The following is a 25,687-nucleotide window of genomic DNA, read 5'->3' as shown; positions in this document are numbered from 1 at the left end:
TTGTGTCTTTGTCATTTCATACCAGGTACTTCCTTGGGTCATGTCTTCCTGGCTCCCATTCCCCCCAAAACACCTAACACCTTTCTTGTACAAGTAGATGAAAGTGAAGATGAGAATTTACCTCGTTGGGTCCGCTCGTGGCAAAGGGAGACTGAGTTTGAGTACCATCTAGAGTTCCGTAGTCTGTATAGTACTCTCCTTCTACATTGTTTAGCTGAGTCATGTTGGAAAAAAAGGAAAGAAGAATAAAGGGAGGGTTAAACACAGAGGCACAAAACAGAGGTTATTGGCTTGGGGGTCCTCTCAAGCTGACTCCACTACTTCTACAGAGAAGGGGGTTAGGTAGCTCTCAGTCTGCCATCATAGATTTTCCCGCCGAAACTTCGAGGCGGGAAGATCTTGATGGGACCTGGTCTTTTCTTTACTTGTGCGTTTACCCTAAAATCGCCTCGGGGTCGTGCGGGCGCTGTGGCCTGGTAGCCAGGCATCTGTCGCTTCTTCTTAGCGGCAAACTTTTTAGCCGGCGATTTTTTGGCGGCCAAGAACTTTAAGGGCTTGGCCTTAGATTTACTGAGGGACTTTCTGGTCCTCTTCTTTTTCATGGAGACACTACGTTTCTTTCTCTGGAAGAGGTTGCGGTGACAAACAACACCAAGACAAACATGGAACATTTAAAAGTGGAAATGAATTGAGGTGACAAAAAAAGAGGAGATTTTTGGGGGATATATAGGTCAATCTGGGACAGATGCACAAACAAAACAGAGAGGATTTGCCTTTCAGCAACTCTTTAGAACTATTGCACTATGGTAAAAAAAAGCCAAGGTGATTAAATTTCTTTTGCTGCGGTTCCCAAAATGTAAAACATTATGTCGCTGATATCTGATAATGTATACAATAGTTTTAAAGACATGCTGGAAAGCAACCAACGCTCAAAGCAGATGGCATTCGTCCAGTGAGAGAAGGCAGCCTCATAAAACAAACACAAGGAGGAATGACACAGCGGGTACGTTTACATGCACACTTATAATTCGATCATAACCCGATCAAGGCAATACTCCAAATGAAATTGAAATTGTCATGTAAATGCCTTTATCTGGTTATCTTAATGGGAGTAAGGTCATTATCAGAGTAAACAGAACCTGGGTAACACATCTAGATTTCTGCTCGATCTTTCCATTTATTGGGGCATGTAAACATCTTGGTCAGACTTCTTTTGTTTTTTTCAAACTGTGCATGCCAAAGGTCATCAGACACAGTTACGTGGATGTTATATTTAAAAAGCAAACAACATGGCATAGTGCAGTGGAGTGACAAGGGGCTTATTACATGAATCCATGTAAACCGGGTTATGAGAGAAATCGCGTTACTTTGAATGCAAACGTAAATAAAATCAAATATTGCCTTAAGCTGATTACTCCCGGTAATCGGGGTGTTGGTGTGCAAGTAAACGTACTCACTGAGACACACAGACGGTACACAAGACGAACTGAAGGAGGGACGACTGACAAAAAGGACACACAAGTCTTTTTTTTTTTCTTTTCTTTTCCTTTTTTCCCATTTACCTGAGGCTCGGAAAACTCGTCGGTCGGAATGGTGTCTGTGGCTCCCTCAGAGTAATCATAGAACTGACTGTAATCTAAGTCGTCAGTAGTGTACTGGAGGGGTTGAGAGGGAGAGAGGGAGAGAGAGAGAGAGAGAGAGAGAGAGAGAGAGAGAGAGGGAGGAAGAGAAGTCTTAGCATTAGCATTAGCATCAAGTATGCGGATGATACAAAAATATCATCCGGAGCATACTGCATGTTCAGGCAGTTAGAGCTTAATAATTTTCATTGTTTATGGCAAACAAGTATTGTGAAGTATTGTGCTAATAATATCATATCAGCACAATACTTCACTCATACAATACTTTTATCTGCAGTTCTTTTGCTGAAGCTTTGTTATATTGAATTTATAAATATGGGCAACAGCGCTGAAAAATGGTTAGAGGAAATTGAAATTGATGGTAACACTTAAGTTGAAGTGCTGCTCAGAGGGCATTGTAAGATCTTAAAAGCACGCTGTGAAAGAATATTGTGAGTGCACTATGAGACCTCACAATATGTTTCAAATGAACGAGATAAAGTGTTACCAAATTAGATAATTATCTTAATATGGCGAGGGAACAAGTAAACAAATGGTAAAACTAGCCGTCACTGTAACATGTGGGTTTTTGTATGTAAACAGGTGGGGTGTTTAAAAGCTCATAAACTGGAGGTGAACATCGGGAAAACCTCGGAGACAAAAATACCAGCTGCATTCGGAGGGATATATCGTCATGGAACTTTCTTCCTGCTAGCATGTAAATTATATCCTTCGGGGACTTCTAAGGTCAGCTGGATTAAAGGGGTTTGATTTACAGAAAGTGTGCCTTCTTGATTGCTCGTTCCCATTTGGTTTCAGAGTAAAGTGTCTCCAGTCTCTCAGCGAGCGTAAAACTACAGAATATAATGTTCCCCAGAGGAAGCGCAGGGGGGGGAAAAACCCAAACTTTAGCCATAAAAGTTTATTACTTCATGCTGGAACTTGGAAGTGGAAGTCTGAACCCGACCCCGCGCATAATTAATGAACAATGATGGGGTGTGGTATTTGGGCGTTTGTGTATCTCCAATTATCAAATTAATCAAAGATGGTTAGCTCTCAGTGAAGCTGGCACTGACTTGACCAAGTAATTGCAAAGCTGACCTCGGACCTCGCCGTCCATAATAACTTCACCCTCTTCCAAATAATTATCTTAATCATTTCTAGGCAAACCTTCATCTAACCTTCTGTTAGATGAAGACCTATGTCATAAGCAATGTTCTTGTCAATAAATGATTCATAAATCTATGGATTGACAAAGACATATGTTCCGCTGTGGCCTTGACTGCTGTCTCATTTCTTTTCCCCCCTTATTCTCCTCACAAGAATCAGCATCAAAGGCCAAACAGATGTGGTTAATTGGCTTTTCTATTGCATCCTTAAGGATGAGAAAGACAAGCACGGGGGTGAGAGAGAGAAAGAGAGAGGAAGGACAGTCCTATCCGCTGCTTTGTATTTAAATTACTAGTTTGCACTTCATATTGGGATTAGTGCCGATCTAACTCCCAAGTTCTCGCACTTGAATTTGTAAGTGAAGCCTGATATCGATACTTTAATGACACACACTTTGGTGCAATATATAACTTTTCCAACAAGGGAAATGTCTCCTGTTGCTGCTATTTGTGAAGTTCATAGTCATAGCAGCTGTAGTTTAGAAGAGGAGCTTTGGCTATGCAGGCTGCATGTCATTTTGTTTTATTAGGCCTAACCTGTATCTGTATTCTTACGCCTGTGAAATAATCCCGAACCTCTACAGTGTGTATTGCTCTCTAGGGAGCTGTTTAGGCATGTACGGGCTGTGCTCCATTCCCAGAGCGTAAACCCTGCGGTTTGGCCACACACTGCAGTGGATCTGTGAAACGCATTAACAGAACAAGCCAAAAGCCTCGTCAAAGTGGACACCGACACAAAGGCACTGAGGGAATTTCCTTTGGGATCCAACAAGTTACTCAGCAAAATACTACACAGCTACAACGCAATCCTCAAGCCTCGTTTAAAGAGTTAAAACCCCCGTAAGCGATGAGATGGATGTGAAATTTCAAATTGCTCATCTCACGAAATCAAGCGGGACCCTCGAACGGTGCCCTGTGGGATCTCCCCAGGGTCCCGTCCACCCCCCACCCTCCCCGGTTGACTCACCTCTTCCTCTGGCTGCTGGGCCTGCAGGGTGTGGCCGTGGGGAGTGTCACAGTCCGGGCTGTAGTGTTCACAGTAGTCGTACGCTGCTTTGGGATCAGCCACGATCAGAAGCTGCTGGATGTCCCCCTGCAGAGAAAGGAAAAGAAACTGAAATCAGTTCACTGTGGCACGTGTAATCTTCCATGCCTTTTTTTTCTAAATACATTTAATATTAGAATACTGACTGAATACATACTGACTCTGCATACTATGATACTGACTAGAGGTTGACTGTTCAGATGAAATTGGATCATTGGCAGAAAGACAAGGCATCATAGACAGAACGTGAGCTCATGTCTCATCTTGCTCTCACGCTCTCTGGCAGTATAAAAGGCAAACGTTGTGTAGAGTGGCATAAATGTAAATCTAAAATTACAGCTCCGCTCGCTCCCATACACTTACGGAGCCTGGCGGTGTAAATTCCCCCCGTGTGTGATTAAACAGCTTGACACACACCCCGCAGAGTCCACATTCACAGGGCGCAGGGAGGAAACGGAGTTCAGACGTTGGGAAAATTATTATTATCAGCGCTGGAGCACTTCGGGAAATCAAACAAACGTGTATCATCAGGAGAAAAGCAACACCTGGCGTCCATGTGTGCGGCAGTAAAAGACGATGGTCTCAAGAGCAAGAATAACAGCAATGTCCAATACTGACACACAGGTTGTGATGCTGCTGTTAGGCCAATACAGAAGTATGAGTCCTAGGATGGCTTAAGACTTGTGAAATATAGTGATATAATAAAAACCAAGCCAATGCTTTGAGTGCGGCATTTGTTATTGCCATTGTTTGAAATGGCGGTGGTGGTGGTGGTGTGTGTGTGTGTGGACTGCTAATCTGAATCAGACTCAGCTGTTGCTGTGGTACACAAACGCTCACAGAAAATCATGATTTTCTTACATCAAGCCCATTCGTCTAGACTAAAGCCGCAAGGCCACATGTTTAGCCGCAGTGTCTGGAAGGAGAAAACCGTGGGAGCGTAAAAAAAAAAAAAAAAGGGGGGGAATGCAATCGAATGGTTAAAATATCTCCATCTCTGAAAATGTCCCTTGGGAAAACAATAAGAAAATGTGTTGGCGGTGAGAGAGCGCTGACCAACAATAAACAATGCCCTTCGCCTGAAGAGCGTCAGAATAGCAGGCATAATAGTACAGGGGAGAGAGCGAAGCCGTAAGCATCTCCGACATGGTTTGGCAAAGTGGCTCAAACCGCCTTGTTCTCTGGCTACGGTCGGGACGGGACACCACAATGCCCGACACCATCCCAGTACCGCCTCGCTTTATTATCAACCTCGGGGCCAAAGCACACACAGCTCCCTGCAAGACAGCGAACGTCTTGGCTGAAGTATCTGGCCTTTTTCTCTGCGCTCTGTAATTGCTTGAACTAACGTCCCGGAGGCTGGTTTTCCGACCCTGTGCACACCTTCGCGAGGACAGCCGAGTGAATTCTTGGAAGCTGCATAAATGAGCGTGTGTTTGGTCAGGCCGCTTGGCAGGTTAACACACAGAGGGATGCCTGAGCCCAGGGGTAAAATCCCGAAGCGCTCATGTCAGGAGGGACACTATACGTTGAAGAGCAGCATTGGCAGCGAAACAGGAGAGGAAAGGGGCAGGCTGCAACTTGTCAGGAGAATGTGTGTGTGTGTGTGTGTGTGTGTGTGTGCGCGTGTCCTCCCTGAGTAAAAACAGTAGATCTATGGATCCTTGAAAAGCACCGTAGTATAAACATCCATGCGCTAAGGCTTGTCCCATGGGAAAACATACTGCACACCTTTAAACTTTCTCTGTGTAACTATCCATCAACATCTCATTGCACAACGTCAGACTGACAGTCAAGACGCTTGTAGATTCTTCCCAATGTACATCTGGGTGGAAGAGTTTTTTTCAAGAGGAATTTCTTTTTCTCTGACTGGTTGAATACATCAAAAACAAAGGAGCTTACATTCTCTGTCAATTAGTAGGACTTACACTTATTTGTAGTGTATTCACGAATCAAACTAAAATACCAGCAACAAATAAAAATCCACACATGCTCTGCTTTGCATGGTCAGCCCCATATTAAAGGACTACACCAACCGTTTGGGAGCTTGTGCCCATTAGTCATCTTACCCAATATGTGACAAGAGGATTGGCCCCAAAATCATCTCTGTGTCTCTGGTAGATATCTCTATCTGGTGTGCATGCTAACGCTTTAGCATACAACATGTGAGTCATCGTGGGTGACTAGCGTTAGCATGAGCACTGGACAGAGCTATGTACTAGAAACACAGATATGACTTTGGTGCCAATCCAAAGGGGACCGATGGGCCAAACTCCTAAAAAGTCAGTGGAGTCTTTTAAGGTTTTCAATCTTGGATGCACGATTCCCCACCATGGCATGGGGAAATACATAGTATACCTATGAATAGAGCACTAGCAATGCAAGTTATCTTCAAAGAAAACAAGCCAAGTCTCAGTACAAACAGTGGCTTCAAAAATAACATTGTACAGCCATGATATTACAATGCAACCAGGACACCATTATACTCACTGAGACCCTCAGACCCAACAGCTGACTTGCCAGTGATACCTAGCTGCTACTAGCCTAAAACTAGGGTTAGACTGATATTAACTATGGGCCAGTCAGTGTTGTTCACTTCGTATATGATGGACATAATGCAATTTGGTTGATTACTTATTTATTGAGTAATAGATCAATGCTACACTGTTTGTCTATGGGAAGCCCTTAACCTGAACTGATTCTAATGAGACATCAAGCACCAGCAAAGTTGCAAAGGGAGTCTCTCTCTTGAGGTTTTTGCGAACTAAACCCCAATAACATTTCACTCTCGACGAAAATGTGAACAGACACTTCTCTGTTTTTAATCTTGGGCAAAGTGTCCGCGGTACAAGTGGAATTATACGCCCCTGCGAAATAATACCCCTTAGCCTCTGTGTCATCCCTTCAAATCATTTGCCATACACCTTGTTGGCAGACCATGAAAAGATAAAACTGACCTGCCAAGCGGGCATGGGACAACAGTGGACCAGGGTGCCAAGTCTGGAAGGGCGTCAGTAGAGGTGTGTGTGTGTGTATGTCTGTGTGTGTGTGTGTGTTTGGGGGGGCTGGACAGAGAGAGAGAGATCAAGCCTGGCCCTGAGTTAAGTTGACATGTATTACCTCATGTGTCACCCGAAGACCAACAGTGAATGCTTGAACCCTGCCTAGAGTCGGCTCTAATTAGTCCGTGTCTGAGAGCCGCCCGTCTGCACACAAATAGGCTGTGGAGACATGGTGTTCAATCCCCAGACCGGGACCAGGGACGAGGGAACTTTTGACTCTGACCTTATTCATAAGAGGACATGAGCAACGTCCCCCCCCCCCGACACAAACATTCAACAGTACATGGACGTGGAATGAAAGAAAGGAAATGACCGCAAATGTGTGCTCAGGGCATAAAAAAACCCAAGTCCAGACACTCCTGTGGGCTTGAAAGTTAAAAAGCCTTTAATTAGAGAGGGCTGAGACATTAAACAAACCTATGTGCATCAGACTTTGCCTTCAAGATACAGTCATAATACTTCCTTTCCTCCTTTCCTTTCCTGGCCTACAAGAGTGCCTGAGGTCGTTCGGGACTACCTGAAGAGCCCCTACAGTAGTATCTTTTGTCTTTTTTCATCTGGATGTACTTTCATCACCTGTGTCTTTCGGAAAATAAGAGCACAGTCTATTCGCCTAACAAAGACAAGTTGGCTCGGGAAGACAAAGGCAAGTGAGACGAGGCAAGCGCGAAAAGAAAGAAACACGACGAGGGATCCAGAGACAGACGGGGCAGGGACTTAAGAGGGAGCAGCTGGGATGGTAAAAGATGTTTTGCGTTTGGCGAACACCTGGGGAGAGTTATGCCGAGGCTCTGGGCCGGTCGACCACTGTGGACCGCTGAGATAAAAGCCTCGGGCAACCTGGAGCAAAGCCAGAGCTCCAAAATATGCCCCTCCTGGCAATAGCACAGCACAGCACAGCACAGAGACAGACCTGTGAGGCTGTATGTGTTAATGACTGCAGAGTCAGAGGTCAACGAGAAAAGAGAGACTGAAAGAGAGAAGGGGGGGGTCAAGATCAACAGCTGAGGACTGTGAATCCCTATTGAGATCAATTTACTATCTACTATACCTAGAATCATTTTGATATGCACTGTTGCTAACACTTTACTTCAAGTGGAGCTCATAAAAGCCATCATAAACACATTTTAAGAATATTGTGAGTGCATGATAATTATTATACAATACTTAATGCACTTCAAGTAGCGTTCCTGTATTATAAATATGCTTAAAACTGCTTAAAAATGACTCAGAAGTGCTACCTCAGAGGGTCTTTATGTTAATATATCGCTGTGAAAATTAGTTATGATGGCACATTCCGAAGCTAGAAAAAAAAAATCAAAAATTCAGTCTTAAAACACCAAGTTCTACCTTGACCCCGTCCTGACCGCAAGGCCCCATGGGATATAAATACACACGGAAAGGGGTCAAAGGTTAAAACAGTGCACGGCAAAAATATCCGTTTGCCACAGAGTTGCTGCAGTAAAGACAACTTCCACACGCTTTTGAACGATCACAAAGGAAAAGTGTTTGATTTTTCTGTGATAGAGTCCAATAGCAGATTGTCCAGCTCCCTTGCTTCTTCTCTGCTCTGTCTCTCCAGCCATTGAAATCCAATTAGGTGTTGTAATTACAGAGCGAGCGCACGGCATCCCTGGCCAAATCAAAACAGGAGTCGTCACCATGGGGGCTTTTGACACACCTCTGCCCAGGGCCACATACCTTTAGTCCAACTAGTACACTCAGCTATAATTAGACAGCACCCATCCCTTCCTCAAAGTCTATACAGCACAGTTCACCTGAAAAAAGGAAGGGCTGTTTAGAAACGGCATCAAAAGGGAAAAGGAGCTGCCACACCAGCCAGTTAGGGTATCAAGCCTCAAAAACATGACAAAAAAAAGAGTCTTTTCATTGTTCTGTATTTGTCTACCTACAGACAGCAGTCCTCAGCCACTGAACTCTACAACAGGGCTGGACAGGGTACCAAACTATCCTGCTCCAGTAGAAGTAGGCCTAGTTTTAATTTTGCTAAAAATTTTACTAAAGTAGAAGTAAAATTACTGCTGGAAAAATCTACTTGAGTAAAAGTAAAAAGTAGCATATTTAAAATGTAGGCCTAGAGGATAAAGAGATCAGTATGTGATTCTGCTGAGCGTTATAAAAATAAGATTTTGAAATTCATGTCATTATTCAATCTATGGTGGAAAAAGCCCACCCCCATTATTATTCATTATTTATTTCTCTTGCTTCTAGCTAACCTAGCCAGCAAAGTTAGCTTACTAGCTAGACAACAACCAGGCTAACAAAAAACAATAACACTGTAGCTGGAGGCATATGGCTTTTTGGCTAATGTTAACTAAGCTACTATCATGGATAAGTTTGAGTAGTTAATGTTACAGTTAAATTTAAGTTGCGGTGGCGGTTTGACGCAGATGTCATTTACCTTTAGCCAGTTTCTGATGCAATGCTTATGGAGAGCCTGCAACGGTGTACTTGATTCAAAATGTAGTAAAGCAGTCCTAAAATACTTCAGGCAAAACATAGTTAAGTAAGGTAAAATAACTGGCTTAAAAAAAAAAATTAAAGTACAAGTAAACAAAAAGCTACTCAATCGCAGTAACGAGAGTAACTGTAGCTCGTTACTTCCACCTGTGCTAAACACTTATACTCATTTAAGCTATAGACACTTATCCTATGTAGTCTATTTAAAGAAGCCCTGTGCAGCTTGTAAACCAAGAGCATTGATAAAAGCCCAATGTGCTGGAATATTTGCTTATCTTTTTGTCTTAACTTTTCATGTCAAATTGAAAGAACCTTTTGCTTTTACAATCTCAGCTTCTTAATGTCTTTTTGTTAGGCTTGACACCTAACTGGCTGGTGTGTTGGCTAATCACTGGTGTCTTAGTCAACACAGGCGAATTATCCATCCCCATCTAATTTATAGTGAACTGGTTTCAAACTAGCTTCTTCGTCGTTTCCAAACATAGGTGACTATACAGAAGCGCTTAAATATTATTTTCCAGGGAGTTATTTTCAGCCTTTATTGACTTATGCAGCCTCAGGAACGCCTCGGCACCATCTAGTCCCTCTGCTGAGACAAACTGAGCACTGAGGAATGTTTGCCTACCAGGAATGGAGGGCATAGGCAGGTATGTATGTGCGTGTGTGTGTGTGTGTGTGTGTGTGTGTGTGTGTATGTGTGTGTGCGCTGGCCTCGGACAGGTAATGTCAGCCAGGGATGAATAGACAGTCTCATGGCTTCGGCTCGGTAGGGGGGCCTCGAGGTGGGAGAGGGATAGGAGGCGGAGGAGGAGGAGGAGGAGGTGAAGGAGGGGGAATATGCAGGAGGGGAGGAGATGAGGAAACGAGGAAGGTCCGACCGGGGGCAATGAAAGGCTCCCATTCATCCAGACCAGATCCCTTCGCAGCTCCCCGCTCGCCGCCAAACCTGGGGCAGGTATCGCATGAATAGGCGTTTATGAAAAATGCAGGTCAACTTGTGAAAATAAATGTCAGGGTTTGAATACGGGAGCGAACGGTTGCCCTGTTTTGGTGTTATATACTCCGGTATCAGTTTGGTGGATCTGAATGAAAAAACTCTCCTACCAAAGCAGTTTAAAGGGGAAGTGAAGTTTACTTTGGAACAAACTGAGAAGTGGCCACAAGTGAGACAGCTTAGCTAGTGCCATGAATATCCTATGATTTTTTGATTTTTTTTTTCTTAAGTTGTACGTAAATTATTGTTATTTTGTCTCCCATCAAGGACCAGAATGGAAATAAGCGTTTTTCATGACAGTTTCTTGCGCTAACTATGCTAATTGTTTTTTTTTTAAATCATGTATTTTTTATCTATCAAATCAAATCATGTTGACTAATGAGTTCCAATTTTTCATTTGCATTCCTTTCAGCAAGAGCAATTTCACTGACTTGATTCTACTTCCTCATTATTGAATAAATCCCAGCATGCAACGGGCCGACGTGGATCTCCGAGGAGAGCAGGCACAGAGAACAGACAGGAGGCCTGTTCCAAAAACCGCACAGAGAAGACCCTGTTAGCTGCCTTATGGCTCCTATTTTCAGCCCTTCCACTGGCCAACCTCTGACTGGACACACTATGTTTCATACAGCTGCTGGCTTCAGTGCCCTTTCATAAATATAATCCAACCTGACAGGAGATATGAAAGCAAATCTGCTTATAAAACTGCTGCTGTTGCCGTAAAAAATGTGTCCATATATCTTCTGTGTTGACTGATATGGCGCAATGAACTGTGTCAGATTCTCCAACATCAGTCAAATCCATATTTCAACCAGATTTAACATCATTTATTCCCAATGAGGGTCATTTAAAGCATTAGGTTTAGGGTTAGGCATAGCAATTCATCGCATTGCTCTCATTATGTCAACTGCATGACATCAAATAATCCAAATGACCTCGGTGTGGAATTAGGTCAGATAGAGCAAACGATGGAAGACAGAACACCAAACAGAAGTCTAATGAACAGAATCAGAAAGTAAAAAAAAAAAAATCAAACTGCACACAGAGGCAAAACCTCCTCAGGTATGCAGCCGAGTCTGGGTCACCATGGCGATGACACGGCGCGTTGGGAAAATGGCTTTGTCATTCCCGGTGCCCATAAACAAACCGGCGGTCTCTCACAAGCAAACACAGCCCCTGCCACCCCCCTATCCCCCCTGCCCCCCCACAGCCCCCGCGGTGACCTTTTCTTCTCACCCCGGAAGACCATGTGTTTCGATCTCACATGACAATTCAGCCATTGTCGGGTCATTATTTACATCCGCCTGACCCCATGCCGGCGTCCACCTCCGGATGAACTGTGTCTCCCAAGCAGAACAAACACACATGGTGAGGAGGCACCGGCTACCATCACCAAGATGCCCAGAAAGTTGGCAGTTATACATCTATTTTTTTTTTTTTTTTTTTACATCTTTGGTGCTCGGCGCTCATTGCTGTGGTGTTTCATGCACTACACTTCCCAGAGATCACCTGTCAGTCAAACAGCGTGTCCAGTACTGTGACACCTTTTTCGAAATAAGAAGGAAAGAAAAAGTACAATGCGTACATGTCAACCCAGCAACAACTCACATTGCTTGGTGCAACAATGTCTAGGAGCTGAAGGACATACAGCACCGTGCATCCCTTCTTTCAGTGTACACCAGATGTTTACCGTGGGAGAGCTAATGGGTAATTGGCTGCAGTTTTCCCCTTGTCAGACAGGGTCTTTTTCTGCCACGGTTACTAACTCTCCTTGAGTCGGAGAGGAAGAAAATGGGAGAAAACATGATGTTTGTATTAAACTCGACACATCCTTGGCACCTCAAGCTTTCATGTTGGACTCAGGCTAACCTGTACAGTCAGAGGACCTACTGTAAAGGCAGCAATCTTTCTTCTCAAAGATCAAGGTAGGTGTAATGATATGACAGCATATAGGTAATTATATGGTGATTATATAGTAATTGTATAATCTCTTATAGACTTGCCATTGCATATACCGTGACCTTAGAGAAAAGTTATTGCTGCTTTTTACAATATTTAAATTTTTTTTAACAAACGTGTGTGCCTCTCCAAAGCTGAAATAAAACCCACCCAACCCTGAAGCTAAACATTAATTTAACAGACACCAGAATAAATATACAACTATCAAGTGCTTGACACTTGACACAGTAATAGAACTTATTTTTTGTGTCAAAATGAGAGCGAGTCAAAATTAGGCAGAGAAAGAAATGTAAACTTCGAAATTCAAAGCACCTGCAAGGAAACATTCCATCAAGGTTGTGTGTTCCTGTGAACCCCTAACCTGTGAAGCTGCACTCTAACAGTAAGCTAGGCTCTTGGCCAGGAGAAGGGGCTCCTGTGGCTCTAAGTGTCTCTAATTACAAGGTAAAGAGAAGCTTCAACAAAGGACCTGGGAAGGCAGAGAAGTTTACCATAAGCCAGTGTGAGCTTTGCAGAAAGACTCAAACCAGCAAGCATTTGACGGATATTGTCAATGCAAACAAGCACAACATTTTCACAATATAATATAATGAAAAGTTGGCCACGGCTGAACTTTTCACAGTCATCAGCCATCAGTGGCTAATCAGATTCCCTACTGATGGGATTTTGTTTCATGAACAACAGTTCCACATGAGCAAGAATTTGATTCCAGCCGTTGAAAGTTCTCTACGACTTTTATTTGAAAGACTACAGGAATAAATGTCTCAAAAATGATTCTTGGGGAACGGTTGCATTCAGCGTTGGGGTCGATGGTAAGCTCTGAAGTCATTTTACTGATTTTCTTCTGTTTATTTTCAGTTAATGCTACCTAATTAGCGCTTGCTAGCTATGTCCACTCATCAAAACAATGTAATGTCATGAAAGGCGCTACCGAAGCAGCAAAAAATACATGCCAGTTCAAAAGTTCTAGCTGCAGACCACTACATAGCAATCTCACAAGACCTATAATGAGTCAGAAAAGAGAAACTCATCAAACAAGTTGGCGCCTTCATGTCCACAAGAGACAGTACGTTTTTGTGGGTGGTTCTGCACTGATTCTCCCTGTGCTAGCACCAGCAAGCTACATGAATGGCTTCAGATTTATGCATGATATCTGTTAAAGTTCTTCATAAAGTCAAATATCCAAGACATCCTTGACCCACACGATAGCCCTGGTTTCTGCTGTCTTGTCATTCCTTTTTGGCAACTTCAAAGGAGGCTAGTGATTCATGGTTGGGTATGGAAGCAAAACTCAAAGCCACTTTTGCCAGACAAAGAGTTGGATGGGCAACTGCAGTGTAGGAGAGAGCAATTTATGTAAAAAAAATGGGCTTACTGTACATATGTGTAAAAGTTCAGTATTGTGAAAATGTGCCTTTTTTGGTTTCATAAAGCTGTTATAGACAGAAATGTGCCTTTTTAGTCCAAAAATAATACTTTCACCAACATATCAAGTAGTTATAGATTTGTCTGTCCTTTCTTCTGCCAATGTCCTTTCATCGCTCAGCTTGTAATTTTATTTAGGGAGTGAAAATAACTCAACTTCCACTTTAATGATTCAGAGGCTTATAAACCTGTCTTCAATATTGCATAAACACAATCATAAATCTGTCCAACTTGCAAGTAACATTCAAAGACTCATCAAAACTCAAACATGCTCTGTCTCTCATATGGCACTGGAACAAAATCTACATAAAAGAAGCTGCTGTAAAATGAACTACAAAATGTCTGATACAAAGGAGGCTAAAGCTCTGTATTTCAAAGACGTTCGATTTCATTTCTGATCAGTATCCCACAAATCCTCCATGCTGAAAAGACGGAGCAGTTAGTTAGAAGCTGGTCTGAGACTCCAACTTTACCTGGAACACCTCCTCGTCCAGGATCCTGGTGCCGAACACGGTGATGCCGTTGGTGTTGATGGAGGCGTGGTCGCTCCTGAGGAGAGGCTTGGTGATCTTCTTCTTACAGTCCACAATGATGGTGACCGTCTTCTTCTCCACGCTGATTGCCACGCGGTGCCACCTGGTCAAAGAGACAAAGTTGGTTTGATTACATGCATAATCTCACACATATCCTAAGACTTCATTAGCGTTGAGAGTTACTGAGAGTTCACGAGTTTGAATTTGTCTATCTGTCCAGCGATGTCACCTGGAGGACACTAATTAATTACACTGATCTGTCAATGAATATAAAACATAGCATGGAGGATTCAAGTTAGCAAGTTCTTAATACAGTGAAAATAAGAATTACAACCAAATATCTATTGATGTGAAACACTTAATGCAGTTACACCAAAGACTTGGGTACAATAGTTCCAATGTATGATGGGTGAATTGCCCCATTGAGAAAATTCTACTAGTGTGAGTTCAGTTCTTGACTGTGTTGCTCTGTAAGAAATTACCGTATTCTGAAACACTTGAGGTGGTGCTCATAAGGCATTATAAGGCATCATGAACGCATTATAAGCATATTGTGAATGCAAGATATAGTAAAAAACAAAGTACAAAAAACCCCCAGAATTTTTCATTCATTCATTAAAGAAGGAAATCCTCCCACAATCGCGAGGGTTCGAGTTGCGTATCGTATGTTTCGATCGACGCCACCCATAGATGCAAAGGGTTAACCGGGGTCACACGTGAGTCTGACACCTCCCTCGCCTCTGGACCATTTGCCACTGCACTTAAGGGCTATTGCATACCAGGCAGCAGTGGACCACATTCTTGCCCCCACACTTTGGCCCTGTTTAACACGGGATTACACTCATTAAACTCCAAACTTAATCCTCCTTCTGGGTTACTCGGCATGACAGACGTGGTGAACATTGTGGAAAGTGTGTGTCAGGATCCAGGAAGGCCCGGCTTGCCAGAGCAGGAGACACACAGTCAAAACATTGTTCCGAGGTGGAAGATGAGACCTGGCACCGCTGTAGCTCAAGATGGCAATATGAGCAACGGTGCTTCGGGAGCGTTTATCACAGCTACAGATCTACATCCGATCAGATGTGAATAATCGGTTTGGTAAGTCTTGTCATCGCGGGCAGAAAGGGCCTCATTTGACATATGACATTTGCCCTGGAGATGTTCACTTCCTTTGAACACAGCTAGATCGTATGGAGAAATTCCAGGGCAGACAATGGGGCTTAGTGGGAAATAAACGTGCAACACTCTCTGGGGTTAGCGTTACACCAGGAAGGATTACTGCTCACCTTATATGGCAGGGGAGCAAATGCGGGCTTCAGTTAGGTTTGAGCAAATTCTCATTCAAATTGATCAATTGCGTTATGATCAGGACAGTAAAGTTGTATTCGAGAAAGCAAAGAGAAAAGTGATTTCATGAAAAAGCTCAACAGAAATCCTCTCATTCTTCTCCCGGTTGGAAAAAGGATAAAACGCTTTCTCACTTCACCAATATTATCATTGTGCCTCTCTATTCAAGCTTGGCATATACTTCTTTGTAACAATGACTACATCCACAGGGACTGAATGCGCGGCCTTAGCTGTAGCCGGTGAGGATTTAGACAAGGCCCGGAGTTTGGAATGCATCCAGCCCCCGAAGTGCTAAAAATCCTCTACAGAGAACATTAGACAGTGGGTCACAGAACTACACACTGGACAAAAAATCCCCCCACAGGACTGACACAAAGTGGGCCGGGAGAGTTACTCTTTCTCTTTGTTGCAACCTGCACATCAAGCAGAGCTGCTGCATACATGGGTTTAAGTTTGTACACTCAAGGATCTCATCAAGTTTCCTTCCATCGGGATAGCTGTGTACGCACTAGATCTCATCTTAAGTCCATTTGGGCCGCAAAGCATCTTGTGACCCGGCTATGACTTCCCTTATGAGCTCAGAAAAACAAACGACGCTCGCATAACGGAAAGTTCGAAAACCTTAATAACATCCAAAAGCATCATAAAACACGTTGCTAAAAAAGAAAGCTGCATTTTCCCAGCGGCCTATCTGTTTGTTTCCCCCTAGTGCCCCTGCCCACGGGCTCATGTCAGCTAAGCCAAAGGCTCTGAGTGAGAATTCTTGGATTTCTGAACCTGGGAGCGGATGATCAGGCCTGCGCTTAAAAGGCTAAGAGACTCTCTATGCCGAATCTGATTGGGTGAGGTAATCCAGGGGGGTAATAAGGAAGTTTAGAACTGCCCCTTCCCCCTCCTTCCTCCTTCCTCCCCCCCCCCCCTCTCTAAAATAACAGAGGCAGTGAGTTCATGGATGAGGTCAGGTTGCCCATAGCAGTCCCCGCTGTGCCCCAATAATCCAGTGTCTCTCTGTCTCTGACCTGTCTCTATGCCCACGGACCCCCGATGGGACGGATAATCCTGTGACGAGCACCTGTGGTGCAGCGACGGGAAGATCTGGGTTGTTTTCTTGCTCTTATCAGGAAGAACGAGTCGATGGGAGCCAGGAAGCGTTTGCGTGTTTGAATGTGCTGCCCATAGACGATATTTTTTGCCGATGTTGAGTGAAGACATGCAGCGAATTGGCCAAACAGTACTGGCACTACAGTATATGCAGAAAAACCTGCAAATCAAGACTTCAGCTGCTAGAAGGCATGAACAGTCTTGAAAGAATACACCAAGTTTTTGGGAGATTGGTCAACTTTGTTAAGTGATGCGAACATATACACCAAAATCATCCATGTGTCCCCGGTAGATCATTGGCTCAGGTGCTCCATGGTAACACTTTAGCATACACTATGTTCAGTGATAGTACTAGTACTAGCATTAACTTAAAAGTGAGAAAATGACAACTTGGAGCAGCTTTAAAGCGAAATGGTAAGTAATTGATGATTGAAATGATATACTGCTTAGTAAGGCAGTTTTGTGTAGGAGATTGGTAAAATTGACATGAAATATGATCTGAAAAATAACATCTAGCAGTTTTGAACTAGCTGGTGGGCGATGGGAGACTGTGTACAGCTAAATATCACTGTGTAGCAGATGAGGATGGTTGCTAACCTGAAACTGTTCCAAAAATAAATCTAGCTTCATCAGCTAGGCTAGATTGAGTTAATGATATTTCATTTTTAAACTGTATGAATCTACAGGCCAAAAATGCCACTAACAAGTTTTTAGTACTAAAATGTAAGTCGTCTTACTTTAAATAATGCTAGTTACCTACTTTCACTCAACAAAGTGTTTGCTAAAGTGTTAGCATGGGGCCAACGATCTTGCATCTTGCAGTCCGTGTGCGAGATCTGACTTACTTTCCGTCGGCCAGGTTGAGAGTGCGGAACAAGGGGTAGTCCTCCGGGGCCGGCTTGCCAGTCTGGTCCTCGTACAGGAAGACAGGGGAGCGTCCCAGCTCCACGCCCAGCTGCTGGACCCCCTGCTCATTGTAGACGGACAGCAGGAAGGACTGGAGGCCGGCCTTGGGGCGCACCGTGGTCAGGATGGAGAAATCCTCTGGGAAAACACCTCCTGCCCAGCCAAAAGACAGAGGGATAGGTGGATAGGTTAGAGTCAGGCACAGAGGGCACTTCCAGACATGATTCACATGCATCCATACTATCCTCATTCACTCCCAGCCAATTCTCCAGAGACTTCTAATTTGGTCGGTAGAGCTAATCCATCACTGATAACTAGCTAATATCAGACTATAAATGTTTATATTTTGAAAGAAGTTCCGTTCACGGTTTCATATTACTGCGCACATTCGGCAATCCAGTTTCTGCTTGTAAACAAGAAGAGGCAACATAGTTCCGCTTCCACTGCCTCCCAAAATAAATCTTTCAACTAATAGCTAACGTTCTCTGCGGTTACATTAGGACCCGCCTTCTGTCAATCACAATTCATTAAAGCCAACAGACAAACCAAAGCAAGATGCTTCCGCCAGCTATAGTCCATAAAATTAAATGGTGAATACAGCTTGATTTATTATAGTTTAAAATTGGCGCTCTCTTTTTTACTGTGAGTAACTCTTTCCGAGTTACTCACATTTAGACAGCTTATATTTGAAAATATTTACTTTGAAAAACAACTAAGACGAGGGAGAAATAGCAAATATCGCGCAATGTGATAAAAAGCACTGGAAAATGATGTAATAGTTTGGGAATGCAGGAAAGCGGCAAAAACTCTAATCATGCCGTACTTGTCCTTTAACCTTGATTTAAGAGCACATATTTCTTACGTTTAGTTTGCTCACAAACAACGCTTAACTAGCAGGGTGGTAACAAAAGAAAGAATGAAAGAAAACAAAATGTATAAAATGTTAAGAGGCACTTAATTAATTCAGTTCAACAGATCTGTGCGTCACTCACATCTATATTAGTGTTTTACCATCAACAGGAATACAACAGCATCATGCATCAGGTGTTAGAAACCAACTGAAACACTGTTGGAGTTTTGGAAATCAATTATTTGCACAGAAATACTGTAAATTTCCATTTTTTATATTGCTGTGGTTATATCACATGCAGGCTGTAGAGAGACTTTCATATCAGGTGGAGAGTGAACAGCCGTGCTTGTGCTCGGCCTTGCTTTCTCTCTCACAACAGAGACAATCAGAGCAGTCATTGGCGGCACAGTGCTGAGACACAATCAGGGAGAGAATCCGCTGTCCGAGGACTTGGCAACTGCAATAATAGGCACTTGAAACACCGGTTCGCACAAAGACAGTTCGCTTGTGAGAGGCTGGAAGAGCGGAGAGGTTTATCTTACCTGGGAATAACTGCTTGGTGGGGGCACTGATCTGGGCCTGCTTGGCGACTCTGTAGGCTGTGTCCGGCTTCGATGCTCTTCGGTTTGTGCAAAATCCTGATGTTTTCTTCACTCCTTCGGGGGAATTGTGAAATTCTAATACTTTTAGCACGTCCACCGGTTCTGCTGTTAGAGGGGGCAGATAAAACATTGATTAGGTCATGGTACTGGTTTTTCTAAGCATATTTTGGTGTAAATATGAGGGCTTGGTTCATCTGCGTGATAACACCATGTACGATCGAGCAATGAGCCAGTGTACAATTGCGACCTTAGTCAAGCAGTACAGGTGTTAGACATTAAACCTCCAACTAACTAGATAGCTCAATGGCTACTGCAAAATGTTTAAATGTGAAAAAATGTTCTTGAAATTGTTGCAATTTGTCGATGTGTGCAGCTCATAGCTTTTTCAACCACGAATTCGACATTTCAGAAAACTCTGAAATACGTGCACGTGCGTTTACATTTTTCAGGAAGCTTCTGTACTTCAGTGTTTTTCACTAATCCCAACTAATCCCAGGGTTTCACTGATTTGACATGTTCCCATGGGGGCTGGGGGAGGGGAGGTGCTACGTCACTATGATACTTCAGGGAGTCCTGATCCTGTTCAAGAAACTTAATACAGAACAGAAACAGCGCCACTACATGATGCCGACCAAATAGCGTTAACTTTGTTTCAAATGGCAGACGATACATGATTACACTGACTTCACATTGATGGAAAAAGGCAGGAAAGCCGCACTATACGACTAACTGTTTCATCCAAATGACATTATGACAATCACAGTATACCCATTCTAAGATCAGCTTATGGCTCCATCTATCAGCATCAAACACACAGGCATTAGAGTCTCCTCTTCTTAAATAGCATCTTATTGTCCCCCAGGGAGCAATGCGTCTCTAAACAGTTAATCTAGGAAATGCTGCCGACCCGTGGCTCTGCTGCCTCATCTGACAGGAAATATCTCCATCGAAGCCAAACAAAGAGCATAATGAACAATGTGCCCACAGCCAACTAGTCTTATAACACTTGGATAGGTTTACCTTGATAAGGGTCACCAGAGCCTCCCTGAGTTTCCCATTCTCTCCAATCTGATGCACTTTACATAAAGGAGCCTGTTTGGCCCCATGTTGCCCAGAGAGACCCATGGGAAAGTATTATAATCGTGCTTCTTAATCAAAACACCTTCTCAATATAAAACATTAGCTTGGTCATAGGGGTGGGAGGGACACCAATTTAAGCTCACATAATCGAGCACTATGAGAAGACATATGAAAACTCAATACATATGGTGAGATTTGAACAGGGGCTCACTTCACTCAGCAAAATATAGCAACGCCTCGCTAAAACAAGCAATACAATGGCAGATTGTTAAAGGTAATAACTCTAATCTGTTTTTGTAGGGTAAATAAGCAAGCCAGGGTGTCTGAGAGCATCAGCGAGCCTTTTTCTGACAGCTCTAAAGCCACTGTTTTGGTTGGCATGTGCGGGTCAAGCCCATTCTGAACGTTTCTTTAGCCACTTTATACAAGGCGATCTTAAAAAAAATCGTCCGATTTCCCTCTCAACACACTCTGGCCGACATTCCAGCTGCAGCGAGGAAAAGCAAATTATGAAAGAGTTTTGTTCTGTTCAGTGGAGCATGTGGCGGGGGGGGGGGGGGGGGGGGACCTGGTCCCTGTTTCAACATGAATCTGTTCCTACTGAATATGAAGGACGCTGCGAGCACTGTGCATATAAAGAGCTGGTACAAGACCACCATACAGTCAATGCAGAATACACTGCTAGGGGGCTGAAATCTTTCCATTGTTGTAGCTTTTCCCAACTCCAAGACTTCACTGCTATGTATATCAAGCAACAAAACACACTGAATGAATCTTTGTCACTGTTTAATGGACAAATGTACAGACGTTTTTGCTAAAACACAGGCAAAACCCCATTTAAGTATTTCTGGCCTGTTTTCACAGCCATGATGAAGGCATTATCACATACAGAGCTTGGCCTACATCTGGTCCTCTCATCTTCCACTACATGCTGTACAGCACCTGGGATGGACCAGATGTGCCTCATGATGAAGGCAAAGCGAGCCGGTCTGCTTCAACCTGGGGTACAGAACTCCCCACTAGCTCCTCAGGGTCTCCAGAGGGTTTCATAGTTTGCTTCATGTAAGCCTAGATCTTGGGTGAGAAAAGAAATCTGCAGAGCTCCACCAGCAGCCCATTCCACAAGTTAAAAACAAAGTCATGGCCACTTCTAATCTTGAATGCCTGTCTAATCTGAAACTGCGTGTCCCTCCAAAGGACACGTCTTTGTGTCATTGATTGATCGTCACTCGTCCAACTAGCTCCCATTTCAAGAGGGGCGAAACAAAAATGCGTCAAAGTAAAGATCATCATCATCATCTGACAAAATGAGAAGGTAAGGATGCTATCATGGGCCGGGACTGCTTGCCCTTGTTTCGTAGCCCGCGAAGAGGAACCCGCTCCTTTACTTTGGAGCGTGAACTGAGGACCTCTTTGTGAGTTCCTGCAGAGAGAGTCGCTCTCAGTTCAGACCCTAGGGCCCTCATGCGTTCCAGATGTGGCGATTTGGCCAGGCTGCGACCCTCGCACGGAGGTGCCGAGAAAACGTCAATACTGGCCAATCCATTAAGGTGGCCAAATGAGTGTGTGCAGGCTTTAAAAGAGTGCATCTGATGAGCCGGTGTGAGTTTGCCCTCGGGGCTGAGCAAACAAGGCCGCATAGCTCTCCTCGGACCTTAGGTGGCATGGAGGGACGGACCTTCCCTAATAGTCTGGAGGAGAGAAAAAAAACTTAAGCCTACCCCTAAGATCAAGACAAGACCTCCTCTGTTGCTCATTTAATGGAGACATATTCAAATTGAGGAGGCGTAGAGGGGGAATTATGGCAGGGACATTACCATAAAACACAGATCGACCGATTTGATATGATCCCTGTCATGTTCGCAGGTGTACATCGATGCATATTTAAAGACAACAGTGTGTTCCAAGAGATAACGCAAGCTTTACAACACCATTCTGAGGACGGGGGCCAAAAAAAAAAAAAAAAGGTCCGCCTCGGCATCGCATGCTACATGAGACCGGAGCGTGGTGGTGTCACGAATCCTCCTCCCGCTGTGTCACTTTCAGCCCCTAAATCTTTACGGAAAGGTGAAATTGGCTGGTAAAAGGAGGAGGACCTTTTCACCTGCAGCTCCCTGAGACTCTAATAATATCTTCAGCCAGAATGTCTCTCTCTCTCTCTCTCTCTCCCCCCCTCTCTCTCTATCCCACTCTCCCTCTCCCTCTCTTTCCTTTGACTTGCACCACGCTGCCGGCTCAAACAAGACGGCTTTATACTGGTGTCATACTGAGGAAACTTCACCCAGTTTTTCAAAGCAGTTCTTTTCCCCCCTTGTACTCTCCCCTCCTTGCTCTCCCCTCTCTCACTAATTCATTTTATGCCTCCATACGAATATCAGAGCATGTTTTTTCACTTTTGAAAGCAAAATCCTCAAATTCGGAAAAGGCTAATTACAAGAGACAAGCTCTTAAAAGCCGATACTGTGTGATCATGCTCCAGCTCAGAGGATCGCAGTTAAAAAAAGAGCTCTATCTTTCAAGTCGCGGCTTTATGGGGAAGGCGAGAAAACCGCATCTCCGAGCGATCACACGCTGATCGTAAATGGTCGGTCCGGCGAGGAGCCGCCGATTAGCCGATGTTCTTTGAGCGCAGTAGGGAGAGAGGGCTCTGAAAATGCTAGCTTTGTCTGCTGGAATGCACATCTGAGCCTGCGCCCCGGGGGCTGAGAAAACGTGTCTGTACACTGCTAGATGCGGAGGGCACCCTGCAGAAACAGCCTCGGCTGCCATAAACAGCACAGGAGAAACCCACTGAGAGCCTGCGGTGTGGGATGCTTAGGATTCAAATGGGACTGGAGTTGACGAGTTAGGAAAGGTGCCATTTGCGACCTGTGGTAGAACCGGTACTGGAACTGTGGTAGAAGTTCTCAACTAGTACTTGTTGGCGAAGGAGAAGGGAAGGACACATGGTGAAGTGAATAAAAAGTGACACCAATCCATGATTTGCACTGATATGTCGCTGCTGTCATATGAAAAAACCTTGTAACTCAGATTTTGGTACAATTTCATGTCTTAACTTCAGTTGAAGACCCTTCATTGATCTTTCAACTGAAGTTAAGAATGCTCCTCTATGGGTTGAGAAAGCTCCACCACCCCCGGTGTTATGAAACCCTTTCAAATCCCCATTGGATAAAATGAAAAACGCACGGCGGTCAAGCTAAAAGCAAGGCTGTTTTTCTTCTGCCTTTCTTCTTCTGTTCCTGAGAAGTTGGGGGATACAAGGTTTTCACCAGACAGTGACAACATAGCAGTTAGGTTTCTTTTGAGGAATGAAACAGAAAACAACATATATCCTACATCTACATCTACACCTATACGCAATAAAATACATGCATCAGTGAATGGATCAAATAAAGCATCCTATGAGTTGCCTATGGGCCGAGGTGTAAAGCCTGTGCGCTCCTGAACCCTGCGACTCAGCATGGCCATTATGGCGGCAGGCTAGGCCCACATGCAGGCCTGCTCTTTGAAGGCTCCGAAATCATAGGGAAGTGCAACAAGGACCATCATCAAATAACTGCTCAGTACTTAAAGAGGGGGGACATTCCCACCGCTCAGACAACGCGGCCTTGTCCCGCGGCCGACCAAACAGCTAAGTGCAAAAGTCGCGGGGAAGCGCCGGGCACCGGTGGGTTTTTTTTTTTTTTGCACCAAGCCAGCTTTTTTTGGGCTTCGGTGTGGACCAGGGCAGTGTGGAGAAAGGGTGATCCTGTTTGGCAGGGCATGTTGTCTGACCGCTCAACCCCCCCTCCAGACCCGCAGGGGCTTTGCGCTCTTCCTTCCAGAGCGCACTGACAGCTCCAGGAGCCAGCGAGGCCCTTGTGAAAACTGACTATACTGAGATTTTTTTTTTTTTTTTTTGATGATGACTCAGCATGTAATTCATCTAATCTAGTGTATATCACATATTTAGAATCAGTCTAAAGCTGAAAATTGACCAGCCACCCTTGAGATCTGCTAAAACCCCTGTGCGCCTTTTCGTAATCAATTAACCTATAATAGCCTATATCCATCCGGGATAGGCTTTCCTCCACTATATAGGATTGCGTTTCTTTCACTCATTTGTGAAGGGAATGTTACGTTAATGAACGATTTCCAATCATTTAACGCAAAGCATTCCACTGTAACATGCAACTTTTAATAGCCCACTTATTCCGGCTTGAAAATATCCGATAACCTATTAACTCGACACGCACAGGAACTACTTTTTCAACACAACGGCGTCGATTTTTGAATTGCAATTTAGTAGCCTACAACTAACTATGCATTCGAACAACGTCCCAATGCCCGACAAATGTCCAGTGTCCACCCTGCTAACCGTGTCCACATCCACCTAGCGGACCACAGTTCAAACAAAGAGCTGTTTTTTTGCAGCCTAAGTGAATGTTAGAAGAGCAGCAGACAAGCTGTTTCCCCTCCGCTCTGTCAGCACACACCAGCGACTTATGATTAATTTAATTAGGCGAGGTGTTTCATCTTCAGGGTGGACGCGCTCCATTCATGCGTAAAAGTAGCCCGCAGTACACTGTGTTAGTGAATAGTGTTTTGAACAATATGTGAAATACACGAGAGAATTTGCACTGCCACTGGATTTCTTTCTTTCTTTCTTTCTTTCTTTCTTTTTTACTGTATGTGGTTCACTTAGTGGCACTTATTGTACCTCGGCGTTTTATTTGGTGGCTTCCACAAACCGCTTAATCATATATATTGGGGCAACCTCGCCCTAACGCAGCGATACTTTGCTTGTGCTGTGAGGGGGAAAAAACACATGTATGTTACCATGACCCCCCTGTGTCCAGGTAAGCCTGTCAATCCCCATATCTCCATCATCTGTTACCCAGCCGGCCGGCGCTCCGTCCCCCTCTCAGTCCCGACACAGTTCATTAGAAACGTTTGGCCCCTAATATTCTTACCTGCTCTGACATGGGTAGCCTGTAGAACCAGGGTTAAAGTGATGAATGCGGTTACAGTGGAATCCATAAGCCACCTTTTCGTTTTCCACCTTGTGGACCACCTTTGCATCTCCATGGTCGGCGCCCCACAAAAGTGAACAAAACTTTTGGGCGACTTCAAGTGATTTTTAATGACGTCCCTTCCACAATCCCAAGTGTGATGGAAGCTGTACTACAAAAAAGCCATAAGTGAGGAGTTTCAGCCTCTTCTCTCAGCCACAACCAGGCCCCCGATCTTCCCTTCCAGTGCCCAGCCTTCAGAGTGAAGGTAGTCGGGCTTTAATCAAAACGCACAGAGTGCAGTCGAGTACACTTGGTGCGTCCGCGGACAGGAGGGCTGGGCAAGCTCCGCAAACCAGACCCACGATTACAGGAAAATGACAAGGGAACCAGCCCCCGATTAGCAAATCACGGGGCTGGAAATTCTCCTTAGGGTCCACCCATCAGCTTTGTAAAGCTCCCCCGAGTCTCTCCTGAGTGCGTCTAAAGAAAAGAGGGGGGAAAAAAACGGTGGCAAAGTCGG

The 25,687-nt window shown here is 44.2% G+C and overlaps 1 protein-coding gene across 1 annotated transcript; it reads right to left on the bottom strand.

Moving 5' to 3' along the window:
* Nucleotides 1–121: 121 nt before the first annotated feature.
* On the bottom strand, nucleotides 122–25,421 carry LOC139654386 (collagen alpha-1(XI) chain-like; the record flags this gene model as incomplete). Its single annotated transcript, XM_071531436.1, has 7 exons — nucleotides 25,126–25,421; nucleotides 19,034–19,198; nucleotides 17,581–17,794; nucleotides 14,228–14,390; nucleotides 3,756–3,881; nucleotides 1,563–1,655; nucleotides 122–214 (listed from the first exon to the last, which is right to left on the bottom strand). Coding segments are annotated over exons 1-7 (969 nt in total), but the record flags the coding sequence as incomplete, so codon positions are not given.
* Between the last annotated feature and the right edge of the window lie 266 nt (nucleotides 25,422–25,687).

Source organism: Centroberyx affinis, unplaced genomic scaffold (genome assembly GCF_046629955.1).
Source record: "Centroberyx affinis isolate AG114_WGS23_722 - 3 ecotype Tasmania unplaced genomic scaffold, CSIRO-AGI_Caff_v1 ptg002082l_1, whole genome shotgun sequence".
Taxonomy (NCBI): domain Eukaryota; kingdom Metazoa; phylum Chordata; class Actinopteri; order Beryciformes; family Berycidae; genus Centroberyx; species Centroberyx affinis.
Note: the sequence above shows the minus strand (reverse complement) of the source record. Positions and strands in the feature narration are given on the sequence as shown.